General features: G+C 37.3%; 2 protein-coding genes across 2 annotated transcripts in view; one reads left to right on the top strand and one right to left on the bottom strand.

The window, feature by feature from the left end:
• The first annotated feature begins 1,506 nt into the window (after positions 1-1,506).
• On the top strand, positions 1,507-6,478 carry SPATA22 (spermatogenesis associated 22). Its single transcript, XM_014953324.1, has 8 exons — positions 1,507-1,549; positions 1,968-2,048; positions 2,783-2,837; positions 3,043-3,135; positions 4,169-4,523; positions 4,850-4,979; positions 5,826-5,923; positions 6,287-6,478. Exons 1-8 carry the CDS (start codon positions 1,507-1,509, stop codon positions 6,476-6,478), a joined length of 1,047 nt encoding a protein of 348 aa, XP_014808810.1.
• A 3,076-nt stretch (positions 6,479-9,554) lies between these two features.
• Positions 9,555-22,223, bottom strand: part of TMEM211 (transmembrane protein 211) — a gene marked incomplete at its 5' end in the record, with an annotated part of 53,617 nt that continues 40,948 nt past the window's right edge. The window contains one exon of the mRNA XM_014953325.1: positions 9,555-10,762. Within this exon, the coding sequence (XP_014808811.1) occupies positions 10,536-10,762 (227 nt within the window). The remainder of the gene's footprint in view (positions 10,763-22,223) is intronic.

Raw genomic sequence — 22,223 nt, 5'->3', positions numbered from 1 at the left:
CCTCGAAAGGACCAACTTAACCGTGTCCCCCCCCCACCCGTCGCCGCCCTCTCCCACCGGGCCGGTGCCGCCGCCCGTCGCTCAGGGCCGCCCCCTGCGGTAGCCCCGCCTCAGGGAGCAGCGCGCGAGCAGCCCCTTCCCGCCCTTTTTCCTCTCCCTCAGGCGCGAGGGCGCTCGCTTTCGGGCCGTTATTTTTGGCGGGCTTCTCCTCAGCCTTCTCCCTCAGCCTCCAGCAAGGGCTTCAGGCACTTTTAGCCAGTGTCTGGTGCTGCTGCTGTGTGAAGTACAGCGAGAGGCTTGCCCAGGTATTCTCCTCCTCTCTAGCCTTAGCCGAATTTTTTTTTTCTATAGCTTTAGGTCTGGGTTTTGGTTGCCCATCAAGAGGGGACAGAAAGCAAAACAATGCAATCTGAAATGCTATGCAACCCCAAAACTGGCTTCGTAAACTGAAATGTCAAGTTCATGGGGTTTTATTGTACAAGTTACTGATAACCATTAGGCTTCATAGTGCTAGCAATACAGTCTAAATTGTATAACAGCAATGAACTAGAAGTTGCTGTAATGTAACGTGTAATTGACGTATCTCACTGAAATAGACCGTGAGTTGATCTATTAGTCTAGCTGTAGTAGATAATTGTGCTTCATTCTGAGCAGCATCTTTAATAGCTGCCTATTGTTAACTGCCAGATCAAAACAAATGTACAGGTAATGTCTTACATTATTTATACACACAAGTATGTGGTATTATTCACGTGCCACTAAAGGCAATATGCACCAGTAGCTAACTGTGATAGAATAGCAACAAAAGCTACATAACAGTCTGTGTAGTATCCTCAACGTATGGAGAAATGTATAAACATTCACTATACGAGTAATCAGGAAACAAACTACCTGTACCTAATATGTTAATGTATACTTTGTTGATAATATTTGATAATAATGTGATTTTAACTTGTGATGGATGTTATATATGAGGAAATTGGGTAAAGGTTTTAGGTCTGTACCATAAAGTACAGAAAATAAGTTTATTTGTTGAAGCGTGACACTTTTTTACAGAACAGTTAAGTTGTTTACTCAAAGCATGTACTTTGCCATCACACTTTGCAGCAATGTGTAAGTATGCGTTTTCTATTAGCATTCTATTTTCAGGATTTAAAAAAAAAATCCTTGTATTTGTGTACGTGCTTTTAAATTCAGAAATGAAATAAATATTTTTAATCCACTTTAAAAAAACTTTTACTTCAAGAATGTAATCATTTGAGCCCTTAATCTACAAAGAGCAATTGCTTGTTACATGTGGATCTTCTAAATTCAGTATAACTGCTCGCATGTTAGGCTTTTTTCTGAAGCGATGCCTGTCACTGGGTGCCTAGAGTTAAGAGAAACTGCCATAAAATTTAGATATGTTTACAACATTAATTAGCTTATTGCGTCTGCTTATCCAACTTCCATACAGCAAATTTGGAGTAATCAATACAGTGTTGCCTGTTAAGATACGGCAAAGAAATGAAAAGGAGCTTGGCTGACACCTCAACTCGCAGCACGGCAGGTACCATCCCTTCATTTGTGCTTTGCAGTTCGTACCTCATTATGCTTATATGTATCTATACACACACACACACACATAGTATTCATACAGCATATCGAGTATTCAGTCCTAGACCCCCAGTTCCTGAGTGGCCTTGCATGGGTTATCTGTTTTATTGCAGCACAGGGCAAGATTTTGAATAGAGTCAGGGGACTGGTCACTAAGGGAAATGTCTCATTCACAGGATTATGTGCAGGACAGAGGGCTGGGAATAGAAATTCTGGGAGGCAATGGCTGGTCTGTTACATGTTTATGAAATGTAATTCCTCTGAATGCTGTAAAATAATTGTTGCCTAAATTTATTTACATATTTTAAGTGTAGATTTTGTACAATTTTGCTATTGGAAGAGTAGTATTATTATTTTAAATTTAATTTTAGGTTGTCTGCCTGTACCTCTGTTCAATCAGAAAAAAAGAAATAGACAACCCCTCACTTCAAATCCACTTGAAAATGAGCCAGGTACCAGTTCTGGGACTCGTAATTACAACTTTTCTCCCACATCATTTGGTAAGTAAGATATATATTTTTTGCAATGGCTCTAAATCCAAATAAATCTTAACTTTATACTTGTATTTTATTAAATTAGACATTATCAAGAACTGTATCATCCTTGTTTATTTCTGAAAAGTTCATTATGTAAAAAAATGTCCTTCAGGAAATTTCTTTCTCCTTTATACAATTGAGCTTTTTATACTTTGTGCCTAGAGGGAGTTTGAGTCTTTGTGTGTTGGAGAATGAAGTAGCACTGGCATTTAAATAGAGTCTCTTGAAACTCTGACCTTTTGTTTTCAGTTGATTTCAATCAACATTCAAGTCCTGTGTTACAAGAAGAAACATTTATAACATGTCTTTCTTGTCATTCAGAAGAGAACTTATGTTCCTCAAATTCTACTCGGAAAGAATGATGCAGAATTCTGCCTTTGGTACTTTCATTATGTTTTACTTATAATAAAGTAAAAAACTTTGCTTATAATAAAGAAAAAGTCTGGAGGATTAACCTACTTGTTAGAAACTGCCTTATATCAAAAGATCGTGTTCCTTTTTTTTTTAAATATTTTTTTAATTCTCCCTCCTCTGTGAGACTATTTGTGGAACACTCAGCTGATGAAGATCAGGAGCCCTAAGTAGACCTATTGCCTTTTCAGTCTTTTCAGTTTGTATCCATATTAAATCATTTGTCTTTTGAGAATTAGGCTGGGGAACTGCAAACCCGGAAGTGGCTGAACTACAGAATGCATCAAACAATGGGTATGTAAAAGCCAATTATTTGTCCCTTATTGATTTTTATTTGGGTACTAATTATTTCACAAACTATGATCCATGTGTCTGTCTTACAATAACGCTGTGGCTCTGTCACTGATACTAAACTTGTCTTTGAAAGCCGAACAGAACATCAGGTTGCTCCTTCCCTTATGAAACCACCAAATGCATCAAAGTCCATTGTCTTTGAAAGCCGAACAGAACATCAGGTCGCTCCTTCCCTTATGAAACCACTGAATGCATCAAAGCATTTAACAAATGCTGGAAAAAACTCGTATGCCTGCAGGTTGGTGAAGTCTTTAATTTTTATTATCCTTCCTTAACGAAAATTATTCGCATGTGAAAATATATCTTATGTTATTCAATATTCTTGTAGCATTCAGAGGGACCCTTTTAACTCTCAGATCATCACTGTAGTCCTCAATAATTCCATTGTGCTTATGAGCCAAATGGCACTGAAATTAAGTATCTTTCCAGTGTAGCTAATGAGGCCTATTAATCAGACCTAATATCTAGCTTTATTATCCAGCCTAAAATTCAGTCTTGCCATAAAAGTTGATTGAATTTTGCCTGTCTTAGATGTAACTTTTTGAGATTCCCCTTTACTTGAAGTAAAATTTATCAATAGACTCAAATAAGCTTCTGTAATTGTAATAAGGGCCATCGTATATCAAAACTTTTAAGCAAAACTGGATATAATTGTGAACTCTGTGCTTTTATAAACCAAGGAAAAGCTTACAGATTCAGATGCATAGAGCTGGCAGGAAAACTTCCAACAATGTTGTGATTGTCCTTTTTCTCTGTTCCCTTCCTCCTATTCCTCCCCAATGGCAAAAAGAGAGTGAATGTTTCAAACAAGGGCAAAATGGAATGTAGGTGGAAGCAATTTCTGAGATGCCTTTATAGAACCAAGGGTGTTCCAAATAATACGGTCAACACTAGAGTTTGTTGTAAAATGACTTCTTCAGTGATGGTGATAGAACAATTTGAAAATAGCCCTCTCAGAAGAAGCTTTGCTTATTTGATTTTGGAGTTGTGGAAAAAAATGTGACTCTTGGGTCAGGAAAGATCCCTTCTACAGGGCAGGATGATAATTGAGCAAGCTTTTATGGCCTATTGAATTCAGCTGGATTTAAGCACAGGTGTGATCAATACCCTGTATATGGATAAATTTCAGTGTATACTCAGGTGTTTTGAGTCTGAATATTTAACAGCTGTTTTTAAAGCCAAAACGACGATATATAGGTTGCTTTTATTACATATCTGAGTATTCAAAATAGATACTGTGATACTGAACTGTGTCTTATGTTGTACTGCAGGGCAGAAGAGAAGGCTCCCAGTACTAAGGTTTGGAACAGAAATGAGTATGCTCCTTTAAGTAATACAACAGGTTCAAGATCTAATAGTGGAATTATTCGAAAGTTTGAGAGCCTTTCAAATAGTTTGAAAACTGTTCAGCAGCACAAAACCTCTGATAACCGTAATTCATCTCAGCATGTCAAAACAACAGAAACCAGCCAAACATACACATCTAAAGGACAGTGGCCACTGAAACCTAACACTGATTCAAGAAGTCTGCAGGATCGTAGTCTCCCATATAAGTTTAACCACAAAATTCCACAAAATAAAATGAATGAAAACCAATCTGATTGTGTTCCAGAAGACAAAAGTCAGGTAAACTTATGGAGAGAGTTAATAGGAAGATACAATGAAGAGAACAGTAAAGAAAATTGAGGGAAGATGAGGCTTTCATCAGTCCTAGCTGCCTTAGTAAACCTCTTAAGTTTCTGAAAATTTAGAATTGAAATTTCCATACTATAATAGCCTACAACTCTCAGCATGATCATATAAATTGGCAGGGAGTTGTTTGTATAGTCTGAACAAATACTGTAATTTGAATGTAAATATTTGGTGTTTAGCATAACCTATAAATGTCTGTGTGCCTTTTGAAATGGTATGAGTGTGTGTCTCTAACTTGAGTTTTCATCTTCCTCTGAAAGGAAGTTTCATCATCTCAATTAAAAATTAAAGAAAAAAAGAATTCTTTGCGAATCTTATCTGCAGTCATTGAGAGTATGAGGCACTGGAGTCAATATGCTGATAAAACTCCACTATTATTTGAAGTTTTAGGTAAGCATGGTAGATTGTGCTATAACTGATAATAATGGTAGGACAACAGCCAAGAGAAAATGTTATTAACTGTAGGAACAATAGCTGAAATAATTAATCTTACAAAATACTGGCATGAGCACCAGCTAATTTTCCTACTGGGAGATCCATTCAGCTCTCAAAGGTGACTAAAATAGGTACAATAGGTATATTTCAGCTCTTTCCACCCTATTTATTTTCTTTTCTTGTTTTTAGGATGTTACAATAAATTTTCCTATTTAATAGGAACAGAGAGGTACAGTTTTACAGTCATTTTTAATACAATTTATCTAGGATAAATTCAAGTCTGGAGTACTTCTAAACGTAGATGACTTAATGTGTTTCACTTTGCATATTAATTGACGTTATCTGAGAAATGAACATGACAAAAGACTGAAATAACTAAACTTTAAAGCAAGATGAATAAGAATACAATGTAATGGCATCTCAGAAAACTATTACTTTGACAAGGTTGCAAATATTTAAAGTCGATTTGCATATGAAGATCAATAAAACTTTAATGAGAACTGTGTTCTGCTGTGCTTAACAAGGGAATAACTTGTTTACAGTGATGGTTATGAAAAGTACATTTGGTGACTCGGTTCAGAGAGATATCATATACAATTTTGCTATACAAAGACTATGTAGAGCTCATAAATTGTATTGGAACTTCCAGTGCTGTCAGCACAAGTTCTCACAGAAAGACGGTGCCGAATTGGTGGATCTTAGTGCTTTTTTGTGTAGTAAAGGTTGTCATGGTATGTTTGTATCTCATACTTAGTGCTGCTCTGATGTTACATCATGATTTAATTTTGCTGAATGGTATAGGTACGCTTGATTCTGCAGTCACACCTGGACCATATGGGGCAAAAAATTTCCTTTTGAGAGATGGAAAGGAGACTCTGCCTTGTGTATTTTACGAAATTGTAAGTATTCCTGGTTCCGTACATAACATAGACACCACTAGCTATTATGCCTTTTATAAAGCTAACACTATGTTGTTCTGATGAAACATAAAATTAGTGTGTAAAAGGAAAGCTGGATGCTTATACTGTATTGTTCCCAAACTGGTCTAGAGCAATAATCCATCACTGTTCAGGTATCCCCAGGCATCTGTTTCAGCAAAAAAGGTGGGACTTTCAGTTCAGCTTCTAAGGAGTTGGTAATAGCAAAAAAGCTGACGTAAATTCCTTTTGTGTTTGATGTTGTCTTCAGAAACCAGGCATTTTGAAAGCTTTTATGTTAGGTAATATAATTTTTTTTATTTGTTTATTATGCTTTTGATGAAGGACCGTGAGCTTCCAAGACTAATTAGAGGTCGAGTGCACAGGTGCATGGGAAACTATGATGCAAAGAGAAACATTTTCAAGTGCGTCTCTGTAAGACCAGCAACTATTCAAGAACAAAACACTTTCCAAGATTTCGTTAAAATTGCAGATATTGAGATGACAGCATATGTAAAAAAAATGAATGAAACTTAAGACGGTTGCCTGAAACTAATATTTTTTACTCGTTACCCATAAAGGCTAGACATCCTAAAGCATTTTCCAAAACTAATACAGAAAATCTGATTAAATAATTGAAAATGTGACTATGCTGTGTTATCCAACATCTGTTAGTACCAATGTTTTGTTTCCATTATTACTTTTCATAGCTTATCTTTGCTAGTTATATATAAAGGGTTTTGTTACATAGTAGGTTAGATTTTACTGGAGAAATTCTGAATTAAAACACTGAAGTTTTGCAGTAGTGCAAGTGTTTTAGAAAAAGATCATCAATACTAATTGAGATTGCCATTGTTCTTCATGATCTCCAGTTCTTAGAAATTCCTTCAATACCTGTTTCAAAATGTTGACTATATAAGTCTTTTGAGGAGTTTAATAGCAAACAAACGTCACCAAAGTTCTCTTTGGCTCTGCATGTTGCATTAAAGCTGCTCTTTGGTAGAAAGTAAGGAGGTATCTTTATTTCACTTCAGTTCTGACTAACAGGTTCCCCTTCCTTGGCTGGATTACAAGAACATGTGTTAAAGCTTTCTAGAAATGAACATAATAGATATACAGAAAGATTTCACAGGATGCAGCTGTATATACTAGGTATTCATATGGTCCCCATTGATACGTTATCTGATTCATGTTGTTTTTTAAAATAAATAATCCGTATAACACCCGTATGAAACAGCAACACATCCTGAAGCTGTAGGAAGATTGCTCAAGGACACAGGGGAAATTGGAGGGAAATAACTATTTGAACACAGAACTTCCTTGCCTTTGCCATAGAAACATCTTTCATGAGGGATGGACCGTGTATGTGTTTATGTGTCTTTGCCTTCAAACATTAACTTTCATAGATTATTCCTGTTGTTTCTATTTCCTTTTCCCCTTAGCTAGTTCCCCTACTTCAATAGCTTTGTACCAGATCTGTGGGAATCGTAAAACAAAAGAGTTGTCAAGAAAACAGTGAACAGTGTGATTATTTTTTTTTTAAATTTTATTATACAGTGTTGGCAATTGGAAATTTCACATTTAAAATAATTGAAATATTGTATCCAACAAGTCAAATACAGAAAACAGTTAATATTCTAAAAAGGAGCCAGCTAGTCAACGCAGAAACACATTAATGGAAAATACAGCTTTTAGTTACACTTAAAAAATTATATATTTAGAATAAAACTTGAACCTGGTCCAGTAAATCGTTTGACTTGTAACAGGAAACGCTTTTACACAGTTTAACGCGCAGACAGTTTTTATTTAAAAAAGTGATCTGTCAGTGTTAGTACGTGTATTGTTGGCAACACTCCCCCTTAATGTTCCAGTTGAGGATCTAAAGTATATGCTTTACTAACTGTTGTAAGAATCACTTGCATTCTCTACCTTCTGTGCTAAGCTGGTTCTGAGCGTGGATGTTTCACGGAGAGTTTTGTCTATCCAGTTGTAGAGGTCATATACATATATTTGATTTTCTTTATATATTATAAAATATTAAAGAAAGTTCCAAATGGAAGCATTAGCTTAACTCGTAAAAGGTGCAGAATATTACACAATGTGGAGCTTGTCCATCTTCACAACAGAATTTGAGTTTTAAGAAGTAAAGGATTTGGGACAGCAGTGTTGTAAATTGTAAGGCTCCACTGTAACAGTAATTTAAAACTGCAAAGGAAACTTGAACTATGGGAGCAGGCCTGAAAGCATCTGTGTGTGTCATCAACATCACACAAACATTGTAGTCCTACTGATTTCAGTTGAATGATTGATGGTTCCAGTTCTGCATATGTGAAAGTTATGTTAATAAGTAATGACAGGAATAAGTCATTTGTGTCTAGGAGGTATGTTATGGCTGTTAATAAAAATCTAAAATAATTTTACTTTCGGTAAGTGTTTAGATCTTTGCAAAAAAAGTTTTCTACTTTACACTAACAAATCACTTTTTCTAGTGAAACATTAAGTGAACAGTCATAAACATTACACAAAACAGAAAAAACCCTACGTAATACAGTTTATACACATTACTCAACATTTTTCAGTTGTTGGGTTTTGTTTGTTTTTTTAACCATATTGATCCTGTCTTGTATAATGGTTCTAGTGTAAAGGCACAGGTTGGTTAGGAAAGAAAAGCCTGCATCTCTGTCTCTCTACTCCGTGGTGATGATTTTCTTTTGTTGTTTGTTATTCCTCACTTTTCTGACTCTCATATGAAAATTGTCTATTTCAGCCGTTCATTAGAAAACAAAAGTGTAAGACATTATTGAAAAGTACATTACTATACAGAAGTGACTGAAATTTATTCTCCTTACTTTAGAGGCATTCCTTCAACCTATTTTGTTAAATATTTGGAAGATTGAATTCCTTAGTCACTGAGAGCAAAAACGCGTAACATGCAGTCTCTCGGTGTACTTAATTCTACATTGAAACCTGTATTTTCAAAGATTAGTAATGGAACTTGCTGGGTTTATGTGCAGAATTTGCTTTTAGAGTGCATGAAAATGTAACAACAGACAATTATTTTGGAAAACAATGCAACGTTCCATTGAAGTTAAGAAGGGTGAGGAATGTAAACAAGACTACAGAAGTCTTTGACGTTTCTTAAAATAACACAGTGATTGTTCTCTCTGTTTGCATTTTCTTATACATCCTCAACATGTCTCTGTCTGTCCCTTCATGTACACTTTACATGAAAAAAAATAAAAAATTCAGGAATCAGCTGGACTCAGCTAAGTGAAGAATAAATTCAATCACTTGGTTTGTGCCAAAATACAAAACTAAGAAGTACAGCTCTGAATTAAATATAATCTATGTGATTACTTCTTTTTTTAATAAATAATAGAAAATAAAAGATGAGAATAGAATTAGAATTCAATTTTTCTTTTAAATGAAAAACATAACAGTGGAGTGAGATTAGAACCCAATGTTTCTTTTGCTTAAGGCAATCAAGTGCACTTATTTCAATGCTTGATAGTAATGAATTCAGTGCTATTGTGGAAATCAGACTTCACAAATTTCACATACAAACTCATGAAATATGGCCATTTGCTAGTTCTGACATGGCATCAGATTCTTATTAGTTGTGATCAGTAGCATTTCACTTCACTTTTTTTTTTTTTTTTTAAACAATAATGGGCTCTTAATACTAATGGAAATATTAGAGTCTAGTTCATTCTGGCTCGCACTGTCGCTACATATAGGGGCCATTGGGCACATACATTTTTTTAAACAGATTTTTCTTTTTGGCCTTAAAAATCAAACAACAAAATCTACTGTTCTAATAGTTCAAATAATTTTGTAAAAGTCCACCTAAAATTATAATTTAAGAAACACTGAAAAAAAATTCTCTGGCATTTTTTTTTGCTGTTGTTAAACTATTAAATCATCATGAAGCCTTTGGAAGTAGTTACTTCTTTTCAGACAAAGAGAGATCTAACTTAAATTTTATGCAAGCCTTCATGAAGATTAATTCTTTACGATTAGATCAGTATTAAAAAGTGTGCCAACAACTTAAAATATGCAGATACTACTAATACATATAGATTAAAAAAACTTTTCTTGAATACAGTTCATTTTAGATATCAAACTTAATTTTAGGCCGTGGCTACTAGTACATGCTTTTGTCACTAATCAAAACAATTGTAACAAAATATCATTATTGATTTTAAAATTATTGGGTTCATAAAAGTTTTGACATTTAATAATATATAAAAAGTGAATTGAAGCTTTTAAAAGACTTACAATTTTGAGACACAAAAGAAACTGGGAGGTAGACAGATGTTTTGAGGATAAACCGATTTTTTTTTTGTCTAAGGCATTATGCCACTATATGTTTAGAGCAGTATAAAGGCTGCTGCTTCATCTTATTTCAGTTCCAGAGTGTTCGCTGCTCGTACGTACGGAAGACTATCAATGCACTTTTGGTCTTTGTGAATCTGACCTTCTCTTCCCCATCTCCTCTTTGCTCTTTAGCAATACAGCTAAATGGAAGTGCTATAATAATTTCTGCCCATTGCCCGTAGACAGGAATGTTCTGTTCTTAAACAGTAATAAAATACTATAAAATAGTAGGTATTGGAGTTGGAGATATGTGCTCTTTTGGTGCATATTTTGCAAAGAATGGTAAAAAGACAGACAACATGACCCCAACAATTGCCAGCATGTACCCCCAGCCAATCTGGCAGTCTCCTGCATAGTAGATGTCTGAATTCTCACAGAATCTCTTCACAGTAGCAGAGTTGAAACCAAAAGGGTAAACCAAAAGTCCAGAAGCCATTATGAACACTAGAGAGAAGAAAAAAACCACAATTATTATCAAACATTTAATTCCTTTGAAAAAAAAGGCCTTCTTTTAGGAAGGCAAATATATTTTATATTAGAATCAATGGGAAAAAGTCATAGCTTAGAATTTATGATTGTCAGATTATCTTCCTTTTCATAATTACCTCTTATGGACAGCAGTGTCAGAACACAGTAGCAAGTTGGCTTTGGGATTTTTTTCATGAGAACTCTTGTGCATTATATCACTTCAGAAACGTTGTAATCCAGATTATGTAGCATTTGACAAGTAAGATGGTTCAGATACAGTGGAATCCAGAGGAGAAGAATTCCTAAGTTTGCAGATTCCAAACCAGCTTGATTTTCTTCTCAATAGCATTTTTATATTTGAAACAAACAGTTACTTTGTTCTGCCAAATGAAAACTTTAAATGAAAGAGTTTAAACGTAGTTTTTCAGATTCTACTGATCAGGTTCTGATAACATAAGCACTCTCAGTATTCTCAATATTGCAAACTCAGATTGTTTAAAAAATGCTGCATTTAACCCAAAGATTGTGAGATGAAAAACAATACAATCTGTCGTCTTTTTATTTGGCTTTTAGGATTGGAATCTTTCAGTATACTTACTGGAATTTGTTCTGTAAACATAAGGATTAGAAAAAATTTTGACCTAAAGTTGAGACTTAAATTATTAAAACCTGAAGTTCTAATATTACTGAATTTTGACAGCTTGGGCTCTAAAAGCACACAGTAACTACAACGGGACGTTGTAGAAATCTAAAGGTTCAGTAAGTAAAGGCACAGAGTTAAAGTAGAAGGAAATCTCTCCCAGTGAGTCGTCTTTTATTCCTTCTGGCCGAAGACACCAGCAGATTAATCCAGTGCATAATGAAGAAATATGTCTAAATACAAAGCTTAAACCACCTCTTGATGTTGGAAAGCCAGACTTGCCTCCTGCAATTACACTGCCCGTATTATCTGTTAGCTTTTAATAGAACTTCACAGATTTTAGTCTTTAATGAATACACATTATATTTAAAGATCATGGCTTATGCAATTAATTTAATGAAGAGCAGAATTACTTTTCCAGCTTTGAAAATAAGATTGCCCAAGGTATAAATCATAATTATGATGAAGGTGCATTAAAACACTCCCAGTGTGGGTCTCAGAGCCTGGTTTTGCCCACCTTGAAAGTCAAGAGGGGCAGAGCCAGGCTGATGCAAAGGCTTATGCCCCCCCAGCCAGTGTGGATACCCCTTGTTTGGGAGAACACTGAGAAACCATTTTTAGTTTTCTAGCCTTTCTGCTAATGAATAACCACTGTATTTAAAGTCTGTAGTCTATTTTAAAAGGCTTTTTTTTAATGTACCAAAAAGACACCACGAAGCAGTCCCTTTTCCTACTTCCCATTCTTCCATGACAGTGTTTTGTTCAAATTCAGGGTGGATTGTTAGTGATTCAAGAATAGCGGTAATCAGAATTAACTGTTATATTTGAACTGATAGATAATTCATAACCAGCAATCAACTAATGAAACATTAGGATTATAAAACAAATACTTCGTGCTATTCTCTGTATTTGTAATTGCCTTTCAGGTAGGGCATGTACACATTACTCCAATTATAACATTGGAGAGGCTTAATCTCAAAAGTATCCACTAAAAAAGGGCAATCACTCATTAATCTTTTTTAATGAAAAAAACCCTTTAATAAGCTTGAGGGTTGGATGAAGTCAAAAAGTTTAACACAGTCTGTTAAAGCCCCTGAATAATTTGAATAAAACCTTTCCTTCTAGTCTAAATGGAACCGCTGAGTTAATCCCTTGTAAAAAACAGTAACACCAAGAAAATGGACATTAAAAGGAGAGAAACTGGAACAGAAGCCAACTTCCAAGTCTGTTTCCCTCTAGGGCAACTCCTCTGTGGGTACAAAGAGCAACTCCCTGCCGGTAAGTGGAGCTCTTTGGGAGCAAGGTGCTTTTCCCTGCCCTTGCTCCCACCAACCACTCTTTTCCTTTAAGCCTTCATGAGTGGTAATTTTTCCAGTGGTTCCCAAGGAAAGGAGGCTGTGGTGTTCCCCTCTTTCTTTCCAGGCTCCAGGTATGTGAAGGAGCCAGTTAAGGGAAAGGTCCTCCCCAGCACAATGTCTTGTGTGCATCTCACAATCCCCAGTACTCAACCAGCTGCCCCAGCTGTGGGCACCCAGGGCAGGAGGGAGCTCACAAAGCTCAGCACTGAGTTCCCAGCAGCTGTGCTTGTGCATTGAGGCTGTGACATCAAACAAACATACAGAAGCTGAAGCTCAGTACAAAGAAGTAAGTTGTATTATGCAGATGTCCCTTAATTACACACCTATGGCACCACTAAAAACAATGCTAAACGAAAATATAATTAAAATGAAGCTAAGGTAGACGCACAGGCACACAACTGGTCTAGCAAAGGTCACTGAGCTTTCCCAAAAAGAAGAAAAAGAGCTAAGGGCCAGCACAGCCTGGAAGTTGTGTGACACTTGCACGCACAGGAAGATTGCCCGAGCCCCACCTCTGTGGGCAGCAACACGGGATGAACCTTGGAGAACAACCAGGAAGAAGGGAGACTTCTCCTAGTGGAATTGTGAAGTGTGAGTGTGTTAAACTGCAAAGCTGAGCAACAAACTGAACCCTGTTAATCCATAGACCTATGGAGGTTGTAGCTGTTGGCTGATAGAGCTGGAAACGGAACGATGTGCTGCCTAAGAGACTGCAGTGGGACATGGATACACAGCGTGGCCCCACACAAAACCCCGGCTGCTCGACTGCACGAAGAATCTTGAAATAGCCCCGTGGTGCAAAACCTTCTGTAAAATGTTCGCAAAGGAAAGTGAGCCAGTTTTAAGAGAAACAGCAACTGCTCTAAGCAAGTAGCGGGTCTAAAATTAAAAATTTCAGTTTGTTCATCTTTTCGAAGCCAAAATAGTCCGTGCATCTCAGTCAGCGAAAGAAAACATGCCGAATTGGAAGTGATCATTTTATCATAAAATCCTTTTAAACTTTGCTAACTGTTAAAATTTGCTGGTTTTCTGACAGTATCTCAATTCCTTGCTCTACAACACACGTCCTTATATATGGGGTTTTTTCTGATAATGTTTCACAGAATTATTTTGAAGGTTGTGCTTTCTACAGTGACACCAGTGTTTTGATTACCACTTGGCGCTGATGTTGTATGGTGCGATTTAATGGAAGAAGCTTTTTTTTTGAAGGCTAGAAATAATCTGTCACAGTTGAATGTAATGCGTTCACATATCAAACGGGCTAAAAAGTTACCCGTGGTTTCATATCCTCAGGCATGTCATAGAATGACCTCATTATTCTCATTTAGGCGCCCTCTTTCTTACAAAGGCTCAAAATATTGAATAGCCTGTTATTATCAGCAGAAGCCAAGCTTTCAGACACGGTGCTAATGACTACTTAATAGTGCTGTCTGTCAGCAGTGCCGTTAGCTGGAGAGCACACAAAGAACCAGTGGGGCTCCATTTAGGCTCTTCGTATAACACTTATGCCTCTGCATGGCTTTCCAACAACAAACATCACTTTAAAAGGTGTCAGAATACAGGAGTGAGCACATCTTACCATTATGTGTACTGTAATCCCGCTGTCATACAAGATGATGAGAAGCCTCAACAACACATTTGGGTCTGTTCCATAGCATGAAGCATATGGAGCGTAGAGGGGACTTGCTGGTAAAATGGATAGTTGGAGTCCTTTTTTTAACATGGCTTGACTGAAAATTTGATTCATCTCCCATCACTCTTGTTAAAACTGTGCATTTTTTGTTTTATTATCTGACACAGGGTGTTCGTTAGTGCAAGCTCCTCATCCCCTGAGTTCTCACCAGTAAGTCACAGCCGCTGCTGACTGAAGGCAATCTAAAGTCAAGTCCTTGTGCATTGCTTCAACTGTAAGTCACTTTTTATTTCTACTTCAAAATCTTTTGCCCTCCCAAACAGTTACAGTCTTGCCCTCATCCTCTCACATCCTCTTCACTTCACTGGTGTCCTACAGCCACAAGGTAAATGGCAGTTTCTACTCTGAAGGGTTTCCCAGCCAAGGCAGAACCTCTGTGCTGCATTCTTGCTTCCTGGGCAGGCCGAAAACTTAAAAAATACCGCTTACCTTTTTTTTTAAAAAAACCTAGATACTTGATTTTGTAGATTTCTAAATAAAATAACTTTAATTAACAGGTATAAGATATTATTAGAAAGGAGGACACTTCTTTTTAGGGAAAAAAAAACATTTTGTAGAAAAAGTTTTAAATTGTTGGTGATAATACTGAATCAATGACGCCTACTCAGAGCAAATAGCATTTTCTGCTATTTTAAAATCTAATAAACTAGAACTCTTTGTCATTGCAATGGTTCATTCATTTCATTAAGCTCCTGAAGTACTGTTTAATTATTTAATTTTATCACATCCCATTTTCAAGTTTATTTTAAACCAAACCAAAGTAATGCAGTTCTCTAGAGTGTGTGTAGAGGGCACCAACGTACAACACTCTTTAATACCATGTACAAAAAATGGCTTTTTCCATTTCCACTTCTTTTGGCAAGGCTGATAGACTTTGCAATGTATGAAACACAAATAATTGAATAGTTTTCTGTATTGTGAAGCAGGAATGTGAAAACTTGGCAGAGCTTATGTGTGTCGTTCCATACTAATGTTGAAATGGATGGAAATCTAGAGGTGGACCGCAAATATTACAGAGATAGAAAAATATTTTATTTTATTGTATTTATTACTACATTTAGATGATGCATAGTAGCAGTACTGATCACCAGTAGTAATATACGCTGTATGCATTAATTATCTTCCTGAAATTACCTATTGTAAGAAGATTAGTTTGTCTTAGAAGTTTAATTTGCTTATTTTAGGAGTATATTATATTTCTAATACTTGTGACAATGACAGATTAATTGCAAGATTGTGGGATGTATCAAACAATCGTTAGAATTAGGGCTGAATCATAAGCCAGCAAGAGTATTATTCCAACCCTATTACAGATTATAGGTCTTAACGCTTCTTGGAACATTTTTATTGATGGAGCTTAATCTACCAAAGCAGTTTTCACTCATCTCATCAAGAAGTTTCCTCTCACATATAATCCATTACCTCCCTTCTTAAAGCTGGCAGTTCTTCTTATGCACAAACAGTTGCCTTTGAATAACACATTTCCTCTCAGGTTTATACATTTTATTAATCTAGTAATTTTATTAGCACCTCTTAAGCTTTTCTTTATGTTTATGTGATTTTACTTACATCATTTTAAATGAGAAAGCAGATGCTGATCCAAAGCTACACAGACCCTAACACAGAGCTAGAAATACAGCTAAGATCTGGGTGGCAATGAGAAAACCTTTCAACCAGTAACACAGCCAGACATCTTCAAAAACATCACCTCTTGTCCTGCTGCACTGACTAACCAATGCTCAATACTTTCCAGCGCTCTTCCCAAACAAATATTTTTGTAGCATGCCTGAAGGGTCACTACATTGAGGATATTTTGGACGTAGGTGGCGCAATAAGGAGTAATTTTGGTGAGAGCTGAAATACATCTAAAATCCGTAGGCATCATTTTAAATGCCAATAGAGTATAAGTAAAATAAATAGGAAAGTGACCTGTCACAGATAAAACAAACCAGACAAAATCCTACTGTTATGGAAGCAAAACTTTGGAGGCGCAGGGCAAACAGGGACCACTGTTAAATGCCATTCAGCTCTGCTGAGCTCCTGGCAGGTGCATGTCGGGTACCTATAGTTCAAACTCTTGAAAGCAGCCCTAGCAATTACTCCCTCCAAGGAAAGCAAAATGGAGAGCAGGGAGAAGGGATAATAACACCCATATACTTGCTATCAAAATGTAGCTATTTTCCTTTGTAACTGAACAAAGAGCTGGAACTCGTACTAATGATAGAGCCACTTCTAACATATTACAGTTTAGCTCTTCTCCTTTGTAAAGAATTATCCCATTGGCTTCATTTCAGTCAAAGATGTGATTTGAAGAGCATGTATCAGTGCTGGACTGTTGCCAAATAAGTAGATCATGCCAGTTCCTTTTTTAGCTTTTCTAAATGGTGCAACTCACAAGTTGGGACTTAGGGGCTATAATATAAATGCAGTTCTAACAAAAGCTATGTAGCTTTCTCAAACTTCTTTGTTAGCTAAGAAAGGAAATATATTAGTTTGTACAATGTCTCCAAACTCTATTTTTAAATAAATGCTGAGTATGTGACTACAGCTCACAAGCTAAGGAACTGCATCAGATATAGTAACTTGTGTTTTTATACATGTGTATATATGCAAAACTACTGGGAAATATACGTGTATATAAAAAGCTGGACAGTGTTTTCCATTTCAGCTTATCTGGATTTAGCTGAGGTACAATAGGAACAGGTTATTTTAAATACAGCTAGCACTGAAATAAGAGTACCCATGCACCTTCTTTGCACACATCTTGTTACTACCACTGGAATACCCCATTCAAGTTCTGTTGGCACAACTTCCTCATTCAGACAGGCCCTTATAGCACAAGTCGCCTGTTTTAGAAATGTATTAACAATTGTACAAATAGCTGAATCTGCCTCGCTTTTTAACTGAAGGGAGTGGAGTCTTAACTACCCAGACTTTGGAGAGAAAATTCTCTGAAGCCAGCGTAGAGGTAATTGGGCTTGGTAATTGCTGCATTAGCTGCAGGTTTATTAAGGGCCACAAAAGGAAATGCCATCCCAGTGACCTTTGAGGTTGCATTTCACAGCATGTTTTCTACATGAGAACAAATGATGAAACTTCACTATTTCTGCCAAGTGAGTGGTAGCTATGGTGAAGATTTATAGATGTAATCTGGTAATCTATGGGCCTAATCATGCAGTTATAGAGTTGCGTGTCATTTACTCAAAAAGGCTGAAATGATCTAGCACTGTGTGGACTATGGTGAAGGAGTGCATTTTGTCATCTGCAAGGTTAGAAGATATAGAGCCTATTTAGCAGACTGTAAAAGGGAGAGACAAGAGCTAATTTTTCTCAAAATAGCAGACTGTTACACAAAATCTTACAAGACTCTGAGAGCTAAGGAATGGGGGCTGTCAGATGCACTCTAATTTGGAAGCCATTGCGATTTTCCTTTTTTGTATTGCTTCAATAATTATATAGATTTTCTATTTAATTTTTTGGAAATTATTTCAGTCATGCTCACTTCATCTCTTTTAGAACAGCAAGCGCAGAAGCAGGCTAATAATATAGTACTGATATGTTTAAGTGTTGGATTCTTTAGATGAGAGCAGCAGGTTCAGGATGTATTGTGCCTGTAATGTGCCTATATTCCCTTATCTGTGTGTTACATTTTATTCAACAGTTAAGAAATGCTAATAATAAGTGCGTATTTCAGTTATTCTATTTTAGGTAAACATAATATGGTATACATTTTCTAAGCAATTCACATTGGTTAACTGCTCAACTCCATTTCTACAAATAGAAATAAAGGTGGCAAACACTTCTTAACTAGCCTCTCCATGTTAAAACCAGTATGTTCTCCAGCACAGGCAGGGAATGAAATTGATGACTGAAAACTTAAATTAATACCTTTTAATACTTCTTTTCCTGATCTTTTGGCTAAGAACAAGTGCAGCTTCAACTCATCATCTGATGCATTCCCTAGCAAGGAACAGTATCAGCCTGGGTCCATAAGCAGCTGGAAGCAACGAAGGAGCGGACACGTTCCCTTGCAGCATATTGTCTCTCCTTTGGAGCTGCTCGCCTGGGAAGGGGAGATGCTGCCCAGCCTACAGCAGGTCTTGGCTCCTGCTCTGGCTTGTCACTTCCAAGTTCTTAAAGAGCTATTTAGAGCAGGGGCTGAGGTCCAAAAGATGGGCAGGGGTGTGTAGATCACCTGAAATGTCGTGATTCGACATGACATATTTGCTCCCTTCTCTTCCCTACCTGCTCACCTCACAGGTCTGTTTTAAATCAATCTTTTCACCTCTCCCAAGACTCACAATTTAAGCAGAGCAGACGCTCATGGAAACAGATTTATAATGAAGCTGGTGGCCATTAAATACTAGCCTTACATCAGAGGTGACCTTATTGTAAAGCACTGTACAGTGAATTTATTCTGACTTTGTACATTCTGTACCTTGTGTCCTGCATCGCAGAGACGCACGATGGGGCAGCCGAATCAGTGGTGGCGGGAGGCCTGATGCCTGAGAATAATGCCCACGTCTCACTTCGTTACAGTTGCACTTCACATCCCAGCAGTCTTCAAGCCTCAGGGATATTGCATTCATTACCTCTTTCAGAGACACGTATTTTACATAAATGGCTGAAAGGTGATTAGAATCCCTGACAGAACAGCATTTTATCTGGAATGCAACCATGAAAAATACATGCCTAAAACAAAAAAAGCATCCTACATCCTCCTCCTAATTGATTTAAGCTACAAAGACTAGCTTCAGTTTTCCCAGGGCACAGGAACTACCAGGAAGACACAAATTGCATGTTTTCATATCTCCTAATATAAACTCCTTGACAGGGGATTGAAACCGGAGTTTTCCATTTCTCAGATGTCCTAGTCCTGTGAATGTCATCACTCAGCAGAAGCACACATACTGCCACCTGACCATAAAAAACAGTTCTGTAACAACCCTCATTTCACGCTGCTGATTCCAGCCTGCCATAAATCAGCAACACCACAACTAATGTTGGAAATAATTGTCTGTTCCTGAGCTCCCCTCTTTTTACGGCCCAGGTGCCGCACAGCTGTAGCCATATGGTAGACTACGCCCTGCTGAAGTGCGTTATAGTAGCACCTCCAACAGTAAATACTACCTGAGTACTTGGAAGCTTTTAATGCTGCCAGCTGGAAATGTGCAGCTTGTACTCATGCAATGGTTTTCCTAACCTTTAAAAACATCATAAAAGGAATCAGCTCTGGCTTAAACCAGACTCTCTGGAGATAGGAAATGGGATAGCAACTGCTAATTCACTGGAAGCTGCCTGGAAATGCTGTAGGGGATCCCAGGGCTGATCCTCAGACAAGTCTGACCTGTCCTCCCTCACTCTGTGCACCCTCTTTCTACCATCCAGCTTGTTTGGTTTCCTGAGCAGAGGTTGCTCGTTCTGATTGCTGTCTGTGCAAATGAATTAGTGCGGCACAGCTAACATTTGACTTCAGCCCTGTTTGACCCCTGTGTTTCTCAGCCAGGTCTTACTCAGCAACGGTCAGGAATGTGTCCTGATAAATAGCACCAGAGTGGTCGTGCTGATCAAGCCACGCACTCAATTAGCAGTGGACAGTTCTGCTTCCAAGAACCACCAGCCACGTCTCACACAAGAGACTGATTTAGTCCAAGGTTGCTGGAAGAAAAGAGCCAAAACTCCCCAGGCATGGTATTTCTGAGCACACCTCACCCTGCCAGCGGCACAGACCGGGACTGCTCATCACCTCCCACTACTGGCACCACTGATGGGTACCTGAGTAGTCATTGCTTGCAATGGCCTCTCTCAACCACAAGAGTTGGCCACTCTAGAACTCTTCAAAAGGCACGTTCTGGCTCACATCCCTTCTTCACTGCATGGGCAAGAAACTCATCATTGACTGATGTGTGCTTCAGCTCCCAACTCGTAAGCATACAAATGTAACTTCAGACCATAATAAAACAAAAGAAGTAATTGAGTTCCAAGGCAGAGCTACTTAGGTTGGAAAAGTAATGTAGAAATCCAGAGTAGTAATAGAAATGCCCCAAATTACTAGCTAAATAGAAGTGATTTGGGATATCTGATAATTTTTATCAGGTTGGCCCAGCTGCACAATTTTCCATCTCCAATTATACCAAAAGGGCCCTCACTTCCTCCTTCATTAATGCATTTGAAGGGTTTAATGAGTTACTCCATCAGGTTAATAAATCCCTTCAATAACTTTATTACACTTTGATACAGTTATTCAAGTGGTGCAGCTAACAAATGATCATCATTTATATTTCTTGACATAATAACTTAGTTAATATATTTGGACCATGAAATACAAAATCCATAAATAAACTATGGGGATGATTGAATGTCTTTGAAGGGGAGGGTATTTTTCTATTTCCAGTTAAGGCAGCATTGGAAATCCTCTGTCTCTTGTGCACAAGTAACTTCAGGCAAGCGTTAAGGAGAACTGCAGGAGGTTGGTGCCTCCCAGCAATGTTCTGCTTCGCACCAAGTGCTCAGGAAGGAGGCGAGCTGCTGTAGGACATGTACCACTGCCTGCAGGGAGATCTCTTAAAATGCATCAGAAGGGACATCACCCGTATTTATTTGTTCCAGCACTTTATCAGGTTTAAAATCCAGCTTCATAAAGGCTGTTCCATTTCTTGAGGTTAAGATCTTTGGCTAATTTTGACAAGGTGCAGTGACACCATAGGAAAATAACATTATATTCTGGAAATTATTTTAAAACTAAATTGAATTGGTTGCCATCCCATTTGTTTTTCCTGTGGCATCATAGTAAATGACATCATCAACAGAATAACCTTAGGGGCAAGGGTGTTTTCAGAATCTTAACCTTCCAATGGCCAGCAGTATTACAGCTTCCTATTACCAGAGTAATAATATTTATGGTAGGTAGACTGTAAGAATGGAACCATATCATTTATTTACTTATACTTGATAGCCACCTCTGGCAAGAACAAATTTCCCATTAATCACCATCTTATCTCTGTAAGAAACAGTTACTCTCAAGGACATCTGTATTATTCCTTTTGTTTTATTAATACAGATAATAGCACTGCTATGGATCTTTTGACACTGAACTTTATTTATTTTCTAGATTTTCTTTTTTAAGGAGAGCTGAAATGCTTAAATAAAATAAAAATTGATCTTTCTTAATAAACAAACTACTTAAGACCCTGACAACAGGGAGAGGCACGTGCATTGGAAATTTCTCTGAATATATTTTTATGTAAAGAAACTGCAAATCAGTTTCTTTCTTCTCTTTTTTATCTGTTGAAAGCCCAGTTATGAATTCTGAGTTTCTCCTGAGAGTGCAGGTGACCTTATAATGTGTGAGAGTGCCAGAAAAGCAGTGTCCTCCAGACCAGGGGTCAGGGAAGTGAAGCCAGTTTCTAAACTCAGATCTTGTAATAAAAAATGCATATTTCTCTTCCCTTTCACGTAGTCTTTAGCTAGCATTTTAAACATTACATATTGAGCTCCAGGCTGATTTGTTTTTCTCATTTTTCAAGAGCGCTGCATCATATATTTTCATCTTTAAAAAAGAAATCAATATAGACCCAGCAGGGGACAATATCAGACAGCCAAATTCTCTTTCATGTGAGAAAACCATTAGTGGAGAGACATCCACAAGCTGAAATTGGTGGAAGTTTCTCCCAGTCAGTGGCTTTTGTTCTGCTCAGTTTCCTAAGCCAAAAGATGGTGACAGATAAGCACAGGTCTCAGGTCAGC

The sequence above is a fragment of the Calidris pugnax genome, unplaced genomic scaffold, assembly GCF_001431845.1.
Source record: "Calidris pugnax isolate Ruff unplaced genomic scaffold, ASM143184v1 scaffold133, whole genome shotgun sequence".
Taxonomy (NCBI): Eukaryota; Metazoa; Chordata; class Aves; order Charadriiformes; family Scolopacidae; genus Calidris; species Calidris pugnax.
The sequence above is the reverse complement of the archived record's forward strand: the minus strand, read 5'-3'. Positions and strand labels throughout refer to the sequence as shown.

Bases quoted from the DNA above. Each gene is read 5' to 3' on its own strand.
- SPATA22 (XM_014953324.1), top strand. From the start codon at position 1,507: ATGAAAAGGAGCTTGGCTGACACCTCAACTCGCAGCACGGCAG. The intron at 2,049-2,782 runs GTACCAGTTCTG...TTTGAGAATTAG, and splicing joins TCCACTTGAAAATGAGCCAG to GCTGGGGAACTGCAAACCCG. The intron at 4,980-5,825 runs GTAAGCATGGTA...TGAATGGTATAG, and splicing joins ACTATTATTTGAAGTTTTAG to GTACGCTTGATTCTGCAGTC.